Source organism: Strongylocentrotus purpuratus, unplaced genomic scaffold, assembly GCF_000002235.5.
Source record: "Strongylocentrotus purpuratus isolate Spur 01 unplaced genomic scaffold, Spur_5.0 spur5_scaffold_9, whole genome shotgun sequence".
In the NCBI taxonomy this organism is placed as follows: domain Eukaryota; kingdom Metazoa; phylum Echinodermata; class Echinoidea; order Camarodonta; family Strongylocentrotidae; genus Strongylocentrotus; species Strongylocentrotus purpuratus.
Window position 1 is genome coordinate 4,512,561 of NW_022145615.1, and position 22,016 is coordinate 4,534,576.

The following is a 22,016-nucleotide window of genomic DNA, read 5'->3' on the forward strand; positions in this document are numbered from 1 at the left end:
TTGTCTTTCTTTTCAGTCGTAGCATGCGAATAAGTGCCCTTTCATTATTTTCTTTCTTTGTCTTTGTGTAATATTTCTTTGTGCTTTCCATGTGCTGCATTTCCTAGAATAATGCTATATATCAATTTTTGAAAGAATACGAGGTAGTATTTCATTAACAAAATCAAGAAGAATTGTTGGGGTTTAGTGAAACTGATGGGGATTTCACTGTGAACAAAATAAAATGTAGTTGAACCACAATTATGCAAATTGTGTTTATCACAAAACATCACCAAGTGAAATAGATTTATAATAGTGAGATTCAATGTCTAAAGAGATCACGGAAATGGAAGATACTCCCTGGCTGCCATAATAGGTTGTTGCCTTCACTTTTCATTCAGGCTATTTTGCGAGTGGTGGCGGGGTTGAAATACCACCGATAATCAAACATGTTGAGTTTAAAAGCGATACTTAGAAATTAAAAATGGCAAAACTGTAGGCATAATTATGAAGCAAATTCGAAATCGAACTTAATGGAAAAGGAGGCCGGAACAAAGAGTAGTTCAAATGATAGTCTACTGCTAATTGGGAAGCTGAGCTATAATTGCAGCATGGAGTAGGTGTTGAAAATCATTCATATCCTTGTAAGCTCAAATCACAATGACTATTCAATACGGGAGCACCAAATACAGAATGAACAAAAGTTAACCGCCCAAGTCGACCAGCTAAATCGCTCGTATTTATATTTACCCAAGCTTTTGCTGTGTGGTCTGCCTTTATTTCAGATTTATTTCAAACGGAGGAATTTGGCTTTCCATTCGTTTTTGAAAAGCGACCGGCGTCTACGATATTTTCTTATGATTATGTGATTCAAGACAAAAGAAATGAGAAAACTGCAGGCAAGTTTACAGGAGTAGATTCTCTCAGCAGCAAATAGAATTTACATAGAACGTTGTTTGCTTGTTAAAGAGTGGCTTCATTAACATTAGGAAAGGTGAAAGTATATGTTTAAAAGACCCTGGTCCCAGTCTTTCCAAGAAATTCTTCAAAAATAACATGTAGACTCATTGCTTCGGGCAAAATGACACCTACCTGTTCTCCCCTGTAAATAAACATGGATTCTTCGGTGAAAATGCACAACTATCGCGTATTATAAAGGTGGACCTTCTAGTCCTAGGGCTACCCCTCCCCATCCCAGAAATTTATACTCGAAATATTCAGTTTTCATTTCAGTTTATTGTTTCATATTTCAACAATTTCACATTCTACAATTCTGTTTCCACAAAACAATAGGTACTAACATACACAGGTCTTATTGTCTAGTACAAGAACAGAAGATACGTATAACTCATTTAAATTCGTTCGCATAAAGTAAAAGAAATAAAGAGAAACATGGAAGGAGCTATAGTGAAAGCTATGTTTGTGAGTTATCGGCCCCCTTAGTGTGATACAAATGTCCTTTAACAATACTTGTAGATGGAACGACCACTGCGTGATAACAGCGGATTGTGCAAGGTTCTACTAAAATTAATGTAAACTGCAGTAATATTCGGACAACCATTACCTAAAGAAATGTAGCCCCGATGCCGTCTCGTTGTAATGATTGATACTCTCAATTATAATAACATTCTAAGGATAAAAGTAAATTAAGAGGGTCATTCACCGTACTTGATTTTGATTAAACTGGTTTTTAGTTATCAGGTCAAGGTAGGTTAGTCGGAAATCGTTTTTTTTTTAATCTAAAGTTCACTGTCTTAGAAGTAATAAGAGGACCTTTAAACAATTTGGATCAAGAGTATTACCTTTAGAAAAAAAGGTAGATATTATGAAAAACATAAGAGAATAAAAATTGAAAGGAAGAAACAAAACCTTTAAACAAAATAAGACAAAGAAGAGGAAAAGAATGAATGAAAAGATAGTGATGATAACATTCATGGGTCCACTTTTCATTTTGACATTATCGGTTTTTTAAAGGAAATTCGTTTGTAATTGTATTTTCGTTTGTATTTTACATGGATTCTAAAAAATAAAGATACAATTATGACGTACTCTCATCCTGTCAAAACAACAGGAAAAACAACTCCCGATATTAAATTCGTATTTCTCAAAACCTCAATAAGGTAATTACGCTATACATGGAAAGTATATGTAAATATCCCGTGATCATACAGAGCATACAAGCATAAAGGAATTAACATCGTAACGGATCTTCGTTTAACGCCCGGTTTAAACGTTACTTCTTACCGATTTTAACATAAAATATAGTTATTTCTTCTTCTTTTTCTTTATCATCAGAGACGACTTCCTATACTTTAGGTAAAATGAAAATAAATACGGTAGAAAGTGAAGGTATATTTTATTAATCTGTTTCTAAAACAAAACTGGTTTTTCGTCTTTGACATTTCGCAGGCTAGAGACACCTCTCTGCTTAATCCGGAAGCTTAAACAAAGAGCCCTCATTGTCAATGGTGTAGTGTACGAGGCGGATTAATAAATCCAATTAGAAGGGTATCACCAGGCGTGGGAAAAGGAATGGGTCTGACTTGGCTAGTCTTATCATTTCATCATCAGACCGTTTTGAAAACAATCCATAATAGATTAGAGTCAATAAATTAGACAGATGATAAAATGGGTCTTGATTTGCTATAGATCGTTGGCATACGCCATGCATTGGGTATGATGTCTTTTAAGACATTCGAACAAAACACTATATATGCAATCATGCACAATTATTTCTTCTTCTCTGTCTTTCTCTCCCCCTCCCCCCGCGCCCCCCTCTCTCTCTCTCTCCTCTATCTCAGAGAGTTTCTGTCTCTATAGACACTCTCTAGACATTATTTGAAACTTCTATGATTGTACAATATGCGTTTGGACAATTGTCATGTTTGTGAATTTTGAGTATCATTTTTATATGAGAGTGATATTTTGTTGATCGACGGTATGATTGAAAAAGATCAACTTGGTCTGATTTCAAAGACTACCATATAGAAAAAGATTGTTCGCGCATGCGTCGCCCTGATCCTTTCTTTCGCATCTCGATTACGTAACACCTCGCTCTCCTGTAATTGGCTTAGAGTTGGTAAGAACGGTGAGAACAGACCTGGTATAAAGTAAGTTATAAGTCCGATGAAGAAGCTTATCTTGCTCAAGACCTCTGAACTGGAAACATTGCTGCACTGACTCTGCCTACATACCCAGCTTCACAAATCTCGCCTCATCGATTGCTTTACTCCTCATTTTTCATACCATTTGAAGGTGAGTGTCTCACGTTAAATTGTAATATTATCTGTCGTAATAATGATTTGACTCCATTTCCGTAGTAATCGTGGTGATTTGAGTGTTTGAAGCGAATGCTGGTCGTGTTGAATGGTAACTTACGTTTGTTTATTAAGTGAGGGATTCGTGTGAAGGATTTTTAAGTTAAAGATGCCAATATGCCAATTTTAGTTCAGCTCAACAGCCAGTATATCCAGTAGATATGCAAACGTATCTCATAAATTTCTTGAATATGTTTAATTAGGCATGTTAATTACTTAGACAACATCTATAGTATATACTTCTGGATATCTTGTCTTCTTGATTATAAACGATTCTGACCAGAAAGCCTATACGGCAAGGACCAGCATGATCAGGTTTCTATGTTTTGTTTTGTTATATGCGTGAGTTTTTAGTGTGGTGCGTAATATATGTAAATTCGTTTGTACATATTTTTGCGTGCAATTCGTTTGCCAAAAAACTATTATATTAGTGTTGGTTTTAATGAATGTGTGTACTATCGATACCTTTTTTCGATTGTTATTCGTGAATTAAAGATGAAATGAAGAAGGAAAACAATGATCCCGTTGTTAATTTCCAGAGATATGGAAGGTACATGTAAATTGATGACCCAAAATCGACTTGTCTTCTTTCATTTTTCATGAATAGTGTTCTGCACTTGAAGCCATGGAAGCGCAGACCGATGCGATCAGACCCACCGACGTTACGGCCGAGTCGCGACACTCATCCCCCGACATCGCTCCACCACGGAATGGAAAGAAACCATCGCGGGTCGATCTCCCGGGTTTTACCTACGCTGAGCTGATCACCATGGCGATTCAGTCGTCGCCTTCTCGTATGATGACCATCGTAGACATCCAACAGTTCTTTCGTGATCGCTTTCCTTGCTTCCGAACATCCTACAAAGGCTGGCATAACAGTATTCGACATAACCTCTCAGCTCGAGAGTGTTTTTACAAGGTATTTGTTTAAACCATTAATTACCAACCCCCTTACCTCCAAAAAGATTGATCAATCTTCAAGGTCATAGCATGTGAATTTACTGAGTTTTACATTTAACATCATAGTGACCAGAAATGTATTTTTAATTGTCATGGTCTTTGTGTTAATGATACACTACATTATTTGAAAATTAGTTTTAATTCTTGTTTAATGATTTGAAACATGTTTTTTATTAATTTTAGAAAGCGCTTGTGCAGTCTGACCGAATTATGTTACAAAAACGACTATATTTAGAAGAAAATTAATATTTAGAAAATATATATTGAGCATTTAGCCCACAAGTTTACCGGTAATTTGATAGAACGGAATGTGTATATCTCACTTTAAACCGTTTTTTAAATTATAATTCAAATTTTCCCTTTTTATGTTTATGAACGGAATTAAATCAAATGTTTTTCAAATAAATATTTATTCCTTCACTGTCATTTATTCTTTTCCAGTAGAATGTTCCAGGCTCATTTATTTTTAAAGAATTTATATAAAGGAATTAACTCAATCGCTATCGTACTATTTTCATTTGGATTTCCAACTTCTTTATTTGCTGAATTTGCCATTCCTTAATTATAATATCATGTTGAATAGAATACTAGCTTAGTCTATCCACGGTCTATAAACTTGAAATTTAATGGATTTTTAATTCTTCTAATTGAGGTCTAATGTAAATGTTGAAATAACAATGTTGATTTCACAATGTTTCTCCCCCTCTCTTATCTCTCTCTTTCTCTCTTTCTCTCTCTTTCTCTCCCTCCCCTCTCTCCCTCCCCTCTCCCCTTCCCCTCTCTCCCTCCCCCTCTCTCTTCTCTCCCTTTATCTCTGTCCCTCCCTCCCCCTCCATCTCTCCACTCTGTCCCTGTTATTCTGAAAGGTGCCCATCGTGGACAAGCGTCATAAATGTCGCACACACTACTGGATGATCAACCCAGCTGTTCTCACTGTCGCGATGGCAACGGTCTTATGCAGGAGGCACGACAATGGAGGACCAGGAGGATGATGGCGAAGAACGTGATCAGGAAGAAACGACGAGGATCGAAGAAGAACGGTTCGTCGACGACCAGGAACGCTGACGGATTGGACTCCAAGGTGACGGAGAAGAAGGTGAGTTAATCATGTTCTTACGTGCCGTTTATTGTTAAAGCTATATGACGCTCATCACTGCTATGTATGTGCTGTGTTGCTCATGAAATCGGAATAATTTTAATTCGATCTATTTTCATGGCGTAATTCTGTGACAACATAGTTTATTCTTTATCAAGTACCTTGTCAGAACTTTATTCATTAATCTCTATGGCTTTCGTATATATTAATAAATGAGAAGGTGTAAAGCTTATTTATCAAGAATATACTGTCGCAATCATTTCATGAAAATAGGTACGGAAAATGATTCCAACTTCGTCGGCAACGTACTAGTATATCAACACTCCTCCCAATTGTGTTTTCTTTTGAGTTGTTTGAGTCACAAAAGTATTCTCAATATAGTGTAGCTTTTGTTACTTGCTCGTTCATGGTTTTTTTACCGTTATACTCTACAGACTGAATTAATCATTGCGTGCCGTGAGTCTGTTGTATAAAATCAAAAGATTTGTAACAATTAACCTCCGTCGAAACATTGATGGATATCCGCGAATCAAAATGGACAATGACTTGTTTGTTTTTATGTAGTCCAAGGCAGGGGCGGATCCAGCGGGCGGCAGGGGAGGGGAACCAATTCGTGAGAAAATATTTAGCGCCGAAACAGCCGACCGATAATTCGCTCAGTGGGGGGGGGGGGGGGGGGGGGGGGGTTAGTGAGCACTAATTTTTTCTTTTTTAGGCCCTCGAAAATTTGAAAAATCGTACCCCCTTGAGCGCCAGGGGAGGGGGCCCGTCTCCAAAAAAGGGTAAAATTAACGTGTTTTTGGATGTTGTATAAATGTGTTATGATTTACTCTCTTACCATCAGGGTCCTTTGAAAGACGCTCAGCTCACGTGTCAACCTTTCCCAGCGAGAACTCCCCCCATGCACCCGATGGAGTATACCAAGCTTAGCTCACCAGACCAGTTCACCCACGGCCCGCAAACACCATCCTATCAAGGGTCTGACTGGGCTTACCCAACGACCTACCACACTCGCCATCAACCTGCTTGCCGTGAATGCGGTGACGACATGACCGGTGACTGCGAATACTGCGTGTTACTCGAAGTCGACAACGAACCACCGTCACCGATGCGTTATTCGTCGTCATTGACGTCGTCGTCACCGCCGGACTGCCTTTCGACAAGGAGTGAGAGCGTCGGGACTACGTCGCAGACACTATCTCACTTCAAACCTTATGTTAAGGAAGAACCAAGAATCCAGCAATTGGCTCTAAAAGACGATTCGGGTAAATTAAATTTGATTAAAACATATAGTTTAATTGTCCTGTCACTTACACTTTATTTTTTGTTTTTTATAGGAAAAAGTAATAGAAAGTTTGCCTGAATAAAAGTATGCAAAAAAAGGTATTGGCTCAAGTTCTGCGGTAAAGGAAATAACGTCAAGTCTTAAAAGCGTTAAGCTGTTTACTTATCTTTGTGCTCCAGTTTTTTAAATATGTATATTTGTTAATCGGGCATAATGTACTGGTATTTTATTTTAGAACTTTGATACATAAAGTAGATAAATACAATAAAATGACTAGTATCTATACTTTACAAAGGAACAATATTATATGTGAAGTAATTGGTTGCATGTATAAACTCACTCTAGGACTCACGGAAAAGGCACAATTCCAAAAATCAGTGACAAGCAAAAAGGAGTACCCCTCTTCTTCTCCAACTTAATTTCGTACAATATACTTTTAGGGGGCACGTTCCCCCTGTGCCACCCATGGCCTTGATCAGCCGCTGAATCGTGATTTAAAAAAAATAACGTTGTCACATCCACTAATGATTAAATACCGACTATTACAAAAGTATATATTCTGGGTTAATCGTTGTACTTTATAACAAATTTCGTTTTGTTTTTTACGCAGTGCTAGACGATATCGTCGACAAACAAGACCTGTTCCAAACGGACGACAACTTCGACGCGTCCGTATACAACGTCGGAGGTCATATTGAAGCTCACCAGCATTCTGGTACTGTCGTCCCGATATCATTGTCGAAATCATTGCCACCGTCGTTGCCTTCATCACCGGCACCATCATCGCCCATGCAGTACGCCGTTGACCTTTCACGCCAGGTAAATAAACTGAGATAAGAAGTCCCAGATTTGTAATACGTCAGTCACACCATAGACCTTGGTGGTAGGTCTATGGTCACACCAAAGAGACCGACACCAGACACCAACATTTGGAACTCAATTCCCATGAATATAAAAAATTGTAAAAATCTTCAAACTTTAAACGAACATATAAAATGTATTTAATTGAATTTTACGTGAAATAACTCTCCAAGACCTATAACCCCCCCCCCCCCCGCCCCTTCTTTTTTATTTTCATGCTTCCAATGGTACCACATTTAATTTCGTATATTATTAATATTATACATGAAGGATGGACTCCTGCATAAGGACTTGACTCCTTTTTAGCTCATCCCTTCACTCTCATTATGTTATGTTTTTTGTTTGGATGTATGATATTTTTGTATATTTATTCTGTATTTGTAATTGTGACTATTCTGTATTTTTAATGACGAGTGTAAATAAATAAACTTGAACTTAAACTTGATCGACAACACACCGAAAAAAGCACATTAACCTCGAATATACAATTATAATGAAGCTAATCGAGCAAATCGATGATAGATTATACCATATTTACCCTCACATTTACCCCGGCGTAATGTTTGTGTTTTAATACCTGTTAATGATAATAATAACATTTACTCTTTAAATATTCCATGTACAATGCCGTATGCATATATATTTCATTTTCTCTTTTTCTTCTACATGTAATTATCCTTTCTTCTTCTAGAGTTCTTCCCGTGCTAGCGGTTATGCCGTCTCGCCAACCTTGCCAGACTGCCCCAGATACCAGGCTCATCCTAACTTGCCATGCACCAGTCTACCTCCGTTTAATTACTACAAGGGTTTGCAACCATACTTCTTCTTCCAAGATCAAGCCTATCACTTTGATCAGTGCGATCGACTCGTCATTGACCCCCGTTGCCATGTTGCCGACACCACCAAAGGTTTCTATCGCTACCCATCAGAGGATTTCGTCAGCAATTGTCATCGCAGCAGCGAGGTGGCAGGAGCTGTTGACCTGAGCGTACATCATCAAAGTGAATTCATTGGTCGGACTGATGATGAGAGACGTAAGTGATTCTCTTCCTCTCCTCATCTCCTTCCTCCTCCTCCTCCTTCAGCTCCTCCTCCCCCTCCTCCTCCTCTACCTCCTCCTCCTATCATCATCCACTCTTGTCCCTCCACTCTCGTCCTATGTCTCCTCCTCCAACTCTTATTCACTCTTTATGTCTGTTCCTGTATCTTCCCCTTCTCTCTTCTCGCTCCCATTCTTGTTCTCCATTTTCTCTTTCTCTCCCGATCTTTTATCTCCCCTTTTCTATTCAATCTACCAGCTCTCTCGACTTTCTTGTGTCCCACTTAATCCCTTGGAATGCTTAACCATTTGATGTCGTAAGGTCAAACTGTTTTTGAAAATGGGTTTTGATTTACCTTGTAGAGAACGGGTAACATAAAGAAGAAAATATTTCTCTAATAATAACATTATTTTTGCATCATGCGCAGGGATGCTCAGACTAAATATAACTTTTGAAAGTCTATATATGCGTCATTTACAAAAGATGTGGCATAATCATTTTGTGATGATGCAAAACTAAAATATTTTTGTAATGTTGGCCTGTTTAGAAAAGTCAAATCAAGCTTTTATTATTAGTTAATCTTGGTTTTAAGATGTAATAACGGCAATTTCATGGCTTTCCTGTTTACATGCCACAGGTAGCATCCCTCACAGATCTCACTGTGATAACAACTGTAACGATTCTCTTCTTCTGATCGAATCCATGCCTTACAGAACCAACCCCAGAGTACCAACCAACAGCCCTATGCACCGATTCACACGGCCAGTGGACTCCTCCCCCATCCCCTTTCACCACGGTATCCCCTCCAGACACACATCCGACAACGCGGTTCCCCGACAGCCGGCACGCCTCTTGGGCCAATCTCGCTTCATCCCGAGATCTAATGTGAACGTCCTGTTGGACTTTGGCGGAGAGGGCGCCTCTCCGGCTTTCGTCGCAGCTCCTAATGACATCAGGACGATCTCAAGTCTCGGTGAGCTTCTCAAGGTCAGCATGGTCATCGCATCCCAACACGAATACCACAGTATGTGATCAAGACGTTGAAGATGATATTCAGGTTCATTATGATCTCCACGAACTAAAGTCGTATTGTCTAATCATTGTTCAATGGCCAAGAAGTGACAACCATTCAAAATGTTGCATCTCATCATTAATACTGCTGGATCCAACAGACAAACATCACTGTGGTTGCATCCAGCAGTTTAAAGAATTAGATCCTTCATTTTGAAAAGGTGTATCTCTTGGTTTAATTGAATGCTGACTTAACATTTTTCTTTTTAAGAGTGCGCATTGAATATTTGTATGGACATAATTATGCCTATCGTTTGTGCACCGAGGCGTTACCGAGGCGAAATAGCCATTCTGTAATACTTAGTGTGATACCTCGACGACACAGCCATTCTTGCTATTGTTCTTATCTTGCATGCATGCTGTAGTTTAGTTTGTCAAGAAAATATACCATCAACAAGCAGACTATAATCGTCTTTTCACTACAACAAGCTTTATTGAAACAATTGCCAAAAACAATTGATAGTCGTACGAAAGAAAAGCATGAACAAATTATGTCGTTTTTGTTTCACTTGATTTAGGCAGTAAATTTGTTGATTAATAAAGACATTTTAAGATTAAAAATTGACGAAAAGGTCACGGTAGGCCTTTAATAATATGTGATTTTATTAGCCTGAAGTTACTTTGCAAGCGTATCGATAAAGGAATGAGCTATCGATCGAACTGCCCCCACTGTCGAATGCCTTACATGCTTAGTTTCAAGACACCGGAGAGAAAGAAAGTATGCTTGGCTCACAAATTGAGATGATCTATGATTTGATGTAGCCTCATTCACAAAGCACACTATATATTTTAACATTTTGCATATTATTCAACATGTCAACAATATATTTTGAGAAATTTTAGAGGGATATTCCAAGGGGGAACTACAACTTCTCGTCAGCAACAAGATTGTGACAGTTGCACGACCTTGTTTTCAATGAATTATCTTTTGGTAAAATTACTTAGACTTCGTGTTAAAAGGCTACGAATGATAAAACAGAAGAGAAACATTGCTTTAAATGTAACTGCGTTTTCCTGTGTTTACGGGCAGAGTAGAATATGATTTTATCGCACTTATGTAGAATACTTTTACATGTACTTACATATCAAATTTATGATGTTATTGGTGGAGGGGTTAATATAAAATGCCATTTTGGTGACATTTGATTTATGTAATTAGTATAAGAAATTGTGATAACTCTGCACAAATATGAAGTTACTATCCGTATGAAGGACTTTGGGCGGGCAAGATTTTTATGGATATTTGATTGATTTCTCTTTATCATCTTTATACCATCGACTATGACTTCATTCAGAATACCTCAAGTTAAAGACATATTCTTTGTGTTTGTAATACAAAGATACATTTAAGCTTAATTGTAGTAATTATGTTTTGTATATATATATATATAAATTGCATGCACCCTTTTTCAGATGTGTAAAGAGTACTGTATTAACCGTGTGTTCCGCTAAGTTCACATTAAATACATTTTAAAAGATAACTTTCAATATGCACTCACTGTGTTTTTCTTGCAAGAGAATGATCATTTAGTTTTAAAGGTAAGAAAGTATTCGGAGAAGGGATTTAGGCAGCGAACATTTGGGCTGGGGATTTGTATACGTGGATGGAGCGAAAATTTGGAAAGCTAAGTATTAAAGAGAGACTGAATAGAGAAGTGAACAGCGTTAGGAAAGGGAGAAAGGAGAGACATAGAGAAAGAGACCGGGAGACAGAGAAAGAGACAGTGAAATAGAGAGAAAGAGAAAGATAGGTAGAGAGGGAAAGTGAGGTCGAGACAGAGAGAAACAGATAGATATATATATCAGGCGCGTACGCAGGGGGGGGGGGGTTAACCCCCCCCTTTGGTTTTTTGTTATGTGTGTATTTTGGCCAACGGAACGAAAGGTCGATCCGGCAAATTTTCAAATTTTTCAACAACATTTTTTTCTCTTACTCCCCCCCCCCCCCCCCCGCTTATTCAGCGGCTGGCTGAGTCGTTGCGAATTTTTTGGGACAAAAAAAATGCCTCTACCCCCCCCCCCCCCCCCCTAGAGAGACACAGAGGTAAACTCTACTTGTATGATGCGCATATTGTATATATTTTTCTATTCCTCTATTAGTTCATTAATTTATTTGATTATCCCGTTTATAGGTGCACTGCTGTTAATGTGCCCATTACAAGTCCATATTATTATCATTGTCAACTTCATCATCGCCATTATTACATTATTATCAAAATTATTTGAATTTGAATTATTATAATTATTATCTTTATTTAGATGTTGAATTACCCTTTGCGACCGACCCGAAATCTTTTTAATCTACGGTCGGCTTAAAAAAAAAAATGTTTAAATAATTTTTTTTTTAATGTATTAAAGCCCGTCTACACTAGTTTATCCAGGAGGGATTAGACCTCCCTGCAATGTCACTAACAGGTGATTATCTCATCAAATCAGCTCTTCAAATCAGCTCTCAATTAACATAAGAAAAAGGGGATCATGGGGGACCAACGCTTACCGATTAGACATTGTTTGCTATAGAGAGGGCGCAAGTAGCTATAAGTAGTGCAGTGGGGATTTAAAGCATTCACAACTGAGAAATATCAGCCCAAATGGGGAGAGAAAAAAAGGATTTCCGACCGATCGACCCATTTTTGCCACCTTAAGGGCAATACAACATTTTATTTTTTGTTAAGCATGAGATATGATTATATGAAATACAAGTCTAATAGATAATCAACATATACAAATTTAAAAAATGTTTAACAGTAAAAAAAAAAAAAATTAAAATAACAATAATAATCCATGGAGAATATTCATCGTGTTAAATATTGATATCAAATACATGTGTAAGAATTATAATCAAGATATGATTATATAAAAACTATTTATAAACAATGTGTTTATTCGCAGCCCATGTTTACTGGACACTTGGAGCAATTGGAGTCAACCTGGTCGCACTTTATTTCAAGCTGGGTGCCATCTGTGAAGAAAACATGTCAGTGATTCAAATGACTGATCTGTTTGATAACCCGAAGAATTGTATACCTTTTTTAATAGAATTATGTATATTCTAGTATGGACAAGTCAGATAATTGGAGAATGGTTGTGTATACGAGGCATTGCATCGTTTGATCGCGTTATTGCTTGCCCCTAATCAAGAAATCCAGTTATTATTAGTGGGAGCACTGCATTGAATTATTTGTTAACGATGTATCCCTCACACGGCGTGTCATAGACTGCGCCAATCGTTGACGCATGCAGTTCTACGCCATGCTATAATAACAGCGAGTTTTCGCAACCGGCAACGCGGCCTTCTACAACGCTAATCTTAATGGGGAGTCACACTCAAAGCGAAAATTTCCGCGTAGCGTCCAAACCTACGACGGTATTCAGATGTCTTAGCGTCGGGAGTCGAGCTAGTACGGGGTGGCGCGCGACCTTATTTAAATACCTCGTAGTCAGCACTTGCGTCGCCGTACGAAAAGTCCCTAATTCGCACGGTGACGCAAGTTCTGACTACGGGGTATGTAAATTAGCTCGCCACTCCGTACTAGCTCGACACCCGACGCTAATCAGGCTGAATACCGTCGTAGGTTTGGACGCTACGCGGAAATTTTCGCTATGAGTGCAACCCCCCGCTAAGATTAGCGTTGTAGAAGGCCTCGTCGCCGGTTGCGAAAACTGCCTCATGTCTCTCTTACAACGGGCATTAGATTCATATATTATTCTTTACATGATAACAGCTTCCATTACATTATTTTACAACCACCGTCGTCTATTGTTATTAGATTTCATGATTCGGCAGACCTCCGCCTGCTTTTCGGCCTCTACCCTTGTAATGGCTTCTTGATAGCGTCGATCCTTCTCTTGCTTCCGCCTTTCTCTCTCCAGCTTCTCAGCCCGTTCCCGTTCCCGCTCAATCGCTCCTTCAACTCTCTTATCATCTGATTCTCTCTCTCAATGCGCTCCTTCTCTGCCGTTTGTCGACATCCTTCTACTGTTCGTACCTCTTGCTTTCGTCTCACCTCTTCCAGCCTACTCTTAATCTCCTTCTTGCGCTGTTGCTCCTTGCGCTGGTAATGCTTTGAGATGAGAGTCGAATCTCCTTCCGCCATGCACTGCTCCAGGAGAGAGAGCAGACTGTGCTGGTAGGGCTCCTCCAAAACAAAATTCTCTGTGGTCAGGTTTGCCACTTCGAAAATGCTGCTTACTCCAGAGACCCGTAGGACAGTCTTGAGATCCTCCACGTGGTTCTTCTCTGCGGTATCAACATGAGTTATGATAGCTACCGGGTAGCGTCCTAGTTTGCCAAAGAGAAAGGACATCGGAGAGAATACAAGAGAGTGGATCAATACACCAGAGAATACATATTAAAATTCGAACACGTCCTAGGTAATGTCACAAACTTAACTAAATGGATTAAATATGGTCTCATGAAAAATGATACTTCGATCTGGTTTTGTTTGGAATACCCTGATCCCCTGCTTATACTCCGTTTGTATTGGAACTTGATCGGTATGCAAAAGAAGTATTCAGTCATTTTGCAACAAAAGGCTATTTCATCGATCATTGTTACGGTGGTTGGGGATCAGGAATTAGTGACTCATCCAGATTTTGCAAGTTGTAACATTTTTGTCACGGGTGTGCAATTGAGTGAGGGAGCGTACATCGGCTTCACGGAATACGCTTGTAGGGTGTTTAATAACCAAATTATTTATTTAAATTCTTCTCTACAATGGTCAACACAATCATAAAGACATTCAAGAAATTAAATCAAGGGCGAATTAATTTACCTATTGCTTTACAGACAGGGATCATAGTAGGATTATGTCATGCCGTTGTAATGTTTGCACATTTGAATAGGTAGCACACAAAACTAATGAAATTGCTGTAGTTTGATTTATAAAAAGAAAGTCTCGGCCGTACACTAAGATAATAGTGAATAATAATGGTGGCTTCTTATTAAACGCACCAGGTCCATCAGGCATGACGCCCATGGCGCTATTCATGCAAATGCAAATACGAATACAAAAGAAGGTACAATATATCTATACAACATTAACATATTGAATCTAAAGCATTTAAAATACAAAATAATGAATATAACTATAATAGTTTAAGGAACAAGAAAAACAATTAGCCTTCAATACAGAACAAATTTCAAATAAAATGATTGAAATCAGTTTGATTTACTTAGGTAACCTAAGGAAAAATCTAGTAGGAATTACAACATGATTAACTTCAGACTGACTTTAAAGATAAACTTGAGTTTTGGTTAAAAAAAAGAAAATGAATTCTCACAGAATATAACGAAACTTACACTGAATGTTCAAGATTACAGATAAATGTCACGTGCCAAACAATTTTGGAAGAAAATGTATACTGGCTGAGTAATGAGCATAGAAAGATAAGGAAATCAGGGTAGTACTAGCCCCGACACCATGTGTGTTGTCCCATATACATTTTTCTGTGTAAGTGATTGTTACTTTACCAAGACTCTGCCAAATTTATGATGATTTTGATGACTCCAGAACCTTGCATTACACACCATTACTTACATGCTATATGATCAACTTTTCTGATCCATTCCACACCTTTTCTTTCACAATGCAATCGCATTACCAGAACTCAAGTTTATCTTTAAGTTTAACAAACAGGGTGAGAAGCGACTTTCAGTTCAATGAAACAGAATTACAAAGTGAACAGATATGTCTTGAGTAATTGTTTGAAAGAACTAGCGGAGAAAGCTTGGCAAAGAAGAAGAGGAAGATTGTTCCAGAGAGATGGACCTGCGTGGGAAAATCTGTGGTCCCCCCCCCCCAAGAGTGGGATCGGGAAACTTGAAGAAGCAAAGAGTTAGGTGATTATATAGTCTGCGAGAGGGTTGATATGCCTGGATCGCTCTGACTTCTGATGATTGAGTTTCAGACCAGGCGCGTCCATCCATCTGTTGATGTCCTTGATGCACGTTTCCATTAGCTTTGCAGCCGATGACATTGCAGTACAGCTAGGTTGGGGGATACGACACAAACAGCTGTATGTCATCTGCGTAACAGCGGTATCTGATGTTGTGTGCCTTGATGATGCTACCTACCGGCTGGAGAAGGCCTCCTACCGATCATTGGGGGACACCGTAGGAAAGATGACTTGCTTGAGACATGGCATCACTGATTCTAAAACTGCAGCGGTTTGACGAGTCACTGCATGGTGATGGTCTGATGTCTGGTAAACAGGCACGGATAGCTTCTATCTTATCAACAACAATAAAATGCTGATCGAAGCAAGAAGCTAGGTCCTTAGTAGAAACGTGACTTGACATGGGTGATTTCTGCTTTCTGTTCATAAGATCGCTTGCAACTTTAAAGAGTCCCTTTGAGTCACCAGAACAGTCTTTGATTCGTTGTACGTTGTACTCGAATTAAAGACTGGACTCACAGGCACTCCTGGCGATACAGGAGTAAGTGGCGCTTCTCCAAGCTTGAAATACACTGCCTGATTAGGAGCTTTTCTTCTGCAATGTTCTGCGTGTATCACTGAGTGTTTGGACGAACAGTCACTGAACGTTCTCGGACAGAAGGATGCAAATTTAGGGTAGCCATCAGAGTTGAGTTGTAGTTGCTGACAGCAAGTTCTGCGTTGCTCATTGTGCCCTTCTCCATCAATGAAGCTTCACCCAAATCCTTAAAAAAGCGGCTTGGCTGTATTGAGTAGGTGTAATTACGTGACACAACAGTTATTCGTGAAGTTTGCGGGCTTACTATGGGCATGTTACAGGCAATGACTGAGTGGTCCGAAATACCATCGATGGCGTTGATGCCGGACAGCACTGTGGTGTCAGTCTCTTTCCGGGAGATTAGCAGGTCCGGTATGACCGCGTATTGTGACAAATGGACCTACTACGAATAGTAGGTCCATGATATGACAGACTGTTGGGTGTGTTGCTCAAGGCCATTTCCATTATAGGAAGATCAATGAGCTCTCTGGCATATGATAAAGACGTATACACGAATGTTGAAATCTCTAGAGATGATTAAGCTGGCCTGTTTGAAGAGGTAATCGTCCAATACATTTGAGAACTCGTACGTTCCTTTTTTCTCTCCGTATTTCGTAAAATTCACTCACAAACACACCCACACACACAAAATGACAGTTTGGACATGGCCTTGAATAAAACTTGGGCAAATGAGTGGATAATGGAATGAAGAATAAGTACAAATATGGAGGATAAAATCTTACCCTGATGGCCATGTAGGAAATCAATGACCTCAGCTAGTCCATTAGTATTACTATCCAAGTCATGCCGGGCGCTGTGAAAGGTATCAAGAGAGAAAGATTACGATATCTTATTGCTAAGAAGAAGGAAGTTGGTAAAGGGGAAGGATAAAGGAGAAGGACGAATGACGTTTTTTCGAAATTAATTTTGCATTAAGGAGTTGGAAGAGATAGACTTGGTAGCGAAGCGCGGAAGCTTTGACGTTTCTTTAAATTATTAGAGAAAGAAAAATGTACCGTTCTCGACTCTATTAACTCTTGTCTGAATTCCGTCCCCCCCCCCGCGCAAAGCGCAGAAGCTTTGACATTTCATTAAATTATCAGAGAAAGCAGACGATTCGTTAAATGTAAAGTTCTCGACTCTTAATCATTGTATGAATTCAGTCCCCCCCCCTTCCCGCACGAAGCGCGGAAGCTTTGACGTTTCATTATAATATTAGAGAAAGAAGCCCGTTCACGACTCTTAAAGATAAAGGTGAGTTCTGGTCATCCGATTGTATTGTGAAAGAAAAGGTGTGGAATGGATCAGAAAAAGTTGATCATGTAGCATGTAAGTATCGGTGTGTACTGCAAATGTCTGAAGTCATCAAAATCATAATAAATTTGGCCAAATCTTGGTACAGTATTCATGGGTGTCGATCTGTCATTGATACCTATTGTTCAGGGGGGGGATGATCTATTCATTCATCCCCCCTGAACAATAGATATTACGTAAGGATCGACACCCATGACAGTAACAATTTGTAGTATTGTTATTATTTTTTGTATTTATTTATTTATTTATTTTTATTATTTTATTTATTTATTTATGTATTTTTTATTTTTATTTATTTATTTATTTATTTATTTATTTATTTATTTATTTTATTTTTTTTTTTTTGGGGGGGGGGCGACTGCCCCCAACGCTGCCCCCCTGGCTACGCGCCTGAACGGGTTAACCCCTTTTGACATGCACGTACTATATGCTTACCTGAAAACAAAGGCAGCACAGCCAATTGGATGTCCCAAATTGAAATCGAGGTCGCTCAGATCCAGGTCTTCATCCTTGAGATCATCGCTGGCTCTCTGCCACTCTATACACTCGGAATAACCACGTTTTCCATCTGAGTAGAGTAAGCACACGATTGACATAAATAAATGACATTCAAATCACTGACCTGTGGCCTCAATATATTTGTATGGGGGGGGGGGGGGTTCGGACCACGTGTAAGTCAACAAGTTAGCCTTCAGTTTCAGTTTTTCAGTTGAGTTTCTTTTATTTCACATGAAAAACAATAAATTAACAAAACATAGCAACAACAAAAAAATGATAAGCATAAATCTTTAACTTTTAAAAGAATGTCTTTCAAAATTAAAGGGTCAGTATGTGAGCAATAGATAGTGTTATGTATCACTCCGAGTACATGTTTTTGTACAAGAAGTATTATATTGATATAATTATGTGGTACTTTAATTCAGGCGCGTACACAGGGGGGGGGGGTTGGGGGGGTTAACCCTCCCCCCTTTGGTAATTGTCTGTGTGTAAACCCCCCCCCCTTTTGGATTTTTTTTTTTTTAATTAAAAAAAAAAAAAAAAGTGACCTCTTACCCCCCCCCCCCCCCCCCCCGCTTATCCCCCCCCCCCCCCCCGCTTATTCAGCGGTAGTATATTGTCAATGTATATTCAAAGAAATTTTGTAGATTTTAAAGGGCTGCAGGAGAGGAGACGGAGAACAGAGTGGCATTAATAAGGAGGGAGTGTGAGGGGAGGGGAGGGAAGGGGCAAAGAGGAGGAAGTAGTCAATGATCCGAAGGCACAAAATAGGGGCCCCTCTTCGAAGAAAAAAATTAGGAAAGATTCGATGCACATTATATAAACATGCGGTTTGATCACAATGAAATGTAGCGAATTAAGAAGTTGTTTGCCCACACTAACAAAACGGACACCACTGAACGACCAAGAATCACATATGGCTCCGAATAGTCTCATTGGACAACGCCCCCTATCGTCAGAGCCCAGCAGCCTAACATGTTAGCCTATGGATTTTTACCCCCAAAATCGTTAAAAATTCATTTTTTGTTTAAACGAAAAGCACATCCACCCGACGTACGTTGACACTAGCTCTTTCATTGGAACCCTCATGTTCCATTGACTTTTGAAAGTTTACCCACTGTAATTTGGTCAAAATAGGTCGCTAGCTCGCCATTGCCTATATAACACATGTGAAACAAGTCGAACTTTGGACGCAATTTGCCACGCGATTGTAAGGTTATAGGTCAAGCACACGAAGGATAACAAGCATGAATTATCATAGATCAGTTCTGATCGGTTCATTATGTTCATTTCATCCAACCCCCACCGTAATTTTTCCATTTAGTATAGGCAAGCATTTTGCCGAGGTAAGCAAAAACATGAATATTCATGATCGCCATGGACTATTTGATTATTTACAGAGGGGTGCAATTGTGCACCACATCAAACTCCCCTACTTTAAGTTAAGTATTTCATTGTATTATGTAGTTTGGTAGGTTTATTTTAAGAACTGTTTAATTATCAGAAATCAATGATAGTTTAAAGATAAGGAAAATGTTCTTCTATTTTATAGTTAGCAAAGTAATCTCATATACAAAATCACTATCAAGTGTCGTCTAATCCGCCGATTACCGTCTGCTATATACGTTCAAGGCACATTTATCTGTGGACTGTCATGTAGATCGACAGTTTACTCGTCATTGTAGATTTATGATAAGCCATCTGTCATTATTAGTCTTTAATTGTTCACACACATACAATTACCACACACACACGAACACTCTCACTTCCCCTCCCCAACACACCATTTCCACACACCCGGTTCACCCAATGGCATATACACCCTGCAACATAGTGGAACATTCTAGTTTGGTATAGTGCCGGTGAACTAGCTACGTTCGTGCTGACAATGGTCAGCGAGCGAAAATGAGACAACCGGAGCAATATGGTCGGTTTGAAGTCGGTGTGAAGTCGGTGTGGAGTCGGTTTTGCGGTGAGACCGCTACATTTCCTTCTCTCCCTCTCTCTCTCACTCTCTCGACATCTCTGTCAATAGTCCTCACCTAGTTGTGCAGCTATTTCTTCAATCGCTTTTTCAGTATTTGGATCATCAAGACCCCGGTTGTCGATCACAAAAATCTTCTTGGTAATATCAGCTAGCTTTCTGAACATGGTGTGTCCTCCAGCCTTCTCCTGGCCCGCAGCCTGCTGCCATTGTGATCGTCGCAGTTTGCCATGGGCAGCAAACTTGAGTGAATTGATCAGTGACGTCTTTCCGCATCCCGTCCGGCCGAAGAGCCCTAATATTTGAAAAGAAAATGTAGGACGAATGTGAAAATGTTACATCCCAGCCACAAAAGACTGGACTGAACAAGATGTATGCATGTAATACCTCGAACGACCAAGAATCGATCAGTCGGTTTTAAAATCGATTTGGAGTCGGTTTGGCGTGAGTGAGGTATGAATCGGTTGCCCGGTAAAAGGTCACGTACCCGCCACAGAGGGAATCGCTAGGGAAAAGATTACGAAGCAGAATACATATATTAGCCACAAGAAGCTCATTTAATAACTAAATGTACTAAAGTTAGTATACACAATACAAGGAATAATTATACACCCTAGTCTAGTCTCTTTTCCCAAAGAATACAGTTATATGTTTTATTCCCTTTCTTTGATCGAGTTGAATATTGTTAGAATTTCGCCCTTCCTCCGTATATTACCTCGTGGCGATAGAGAATCAGCGTGCCATATAGTTGCAATAATTGCATTTACACTGCAGGCAAAAATCGTCGATTTTTCTCGCATTACTGACGTGTTTTCGACCAAAAACCAAATTTGAAGAAACCACCACTGGAGTAGTTTTTTGAAAAGCCAGCCGGAATGTAACCGATTTTTGCAGGGTAAATCGAAACTTCGGTACCATGCCGGTTTTTCGCCACGTGACTCTGGGCTCGCTTCTACGCAATCGCGCGCAGAGTATTACGAAATGTCGCGCATGCGCAATACTCATTCCAAAAAGCGGTACGAGCAAACAATGATGAGCTTTTCAGAATGGTGTTTCGGATGTGAAAATGGGCCTCATATTGCACGCTGATTTTCCAACGATTGCGTTTCGTAATATAATAATAATAATAATAATAATACATATGATTTATAAGGCGCCAAATCCACTTGATAGTCAAATGCTCAAGGCGCAGCTTGTGCAAAAGATGAAATACATACATGATACATTTATACAAAGTGCGATAGGAAAGGTACAGACATGAAAGGTAATGGTAATCAATTATAAGCTAAATTAAACAGATATATCTTAAGATTGCTTTTTAACACTTCAGCAGAACTGCTATTCTTAACCCATTGAGGGAGAGTATTCCATAACGAAGGCCCAGCATGAGCGAAGGTTCGCTCCCCGGAGGAAAAGCAATATAAAAGTAATCAGTATGCCGCTTGTTGAACTTTTGTTCAAGAAAATGTCGGGATTAAATTAGTTTGATTGTTACCTATATAAAGATTTTCTGGGAATCCAACTCGATCTGCACACGTTGATACCTTGCCTGGCTCATATGTCAGCACTTCTTTCCGTAGAATATCTATCTTTTCTGTCAGTTGGCTGCCGCTTAGGATAGGTTCTGACGACATTTTGGTTAGCTACGGATAGAATTCGTCTTCACTATATGGATGGAAACTGGAAGGATCCAAGTTAAGTTGATGCTGAGAAAATCTGTCTGACTGCCCTCAACCGATGGCGAATTGAAAGCGGGCCCATCATAATTTGCGACATCCCATAATAAAGGAAAGCGTGAAATGTACCAGAGGCGGGGTTAATCTGCATAGTCCAACCCCCGAGTCACGTGACTGAAGTGGGATTCCCAGGTTCATCTGAAACCATATTTTTTTTTCTACGAAGTATCACCAGGGAGAGTATCATTAAGTCATCATCCTCCCCTGATCATTCAAATGTTAGATATAATTGTTAATAAAGGCATAGTCGGTCACGTGACTAAAGTGGGATTCCCAGGTTCATCTGAAACCATTTTTTTTTTCTACGAAGTATCATCAGGGAGAGCGTCATTAAGTCATTTAATGACACTCTTCCTGGTATCATCACCCTCCCCTGATCATTCGAATGTTTGAGAATTTG

The 22,016-nt window shown here is 39.3% G+C and overlaps 2 protein-coding genes across 2 annotated transcripts; one reads left to right on the forward strand and one right to left on the reverse strand.

The window, feature by feature from the left end:
• The first annotated feature begins 3,086 nt into the window (after positions 1-3,086).
• On the forward strand, positions 3,087-11,090 carry LOC373528 (forkhead C-like protein). Its single transcript, XM_003725961.3, is given in 8 exon segments — positions 3,087-3,234; positions 3,904-4,215; positions 5,123-5,177; positions 5,180-5,352; positions 6,197-6,617; positions 7,248-7,456; positions 8,190-8,532; positions 9,176-11,090. Coding segments are annotated over 7 exon segments (1,890 nt in total). The 5' UTR covers positions 3,087-3,234; positions 3,904-3,921; the 3' UTR covers positions 9,571-11,090.
• Positions 11,091-13,106: 2,016 nt separating this feature from the next.
• Positions 13,107-21,584, reverse strand: LOC105443623. The gene is made up of 5 exons (XM_030976938.1): positions 21,376-21,584; positions 19,939-20,175; positions 17,834-17,966; positions 16,828-16,898; positions 13,107-13,891 (listed from the first exon to the last, which is right to left on the reverse strand). The coding sequence occupies exons 1-5, from the start codon at positions 21,512-21,514 to the stop codon at positions 13,419-13,421; spliced, it is 1,053 nt and encodes a 350-aa protein (XP_030832798.1). The 5' UTR covers positions 21,515-21,584; the 3' UTR covers positions 13,107-13,418.
• Positions 21,585-22,016: the final 432 nt, after the last annotated feature.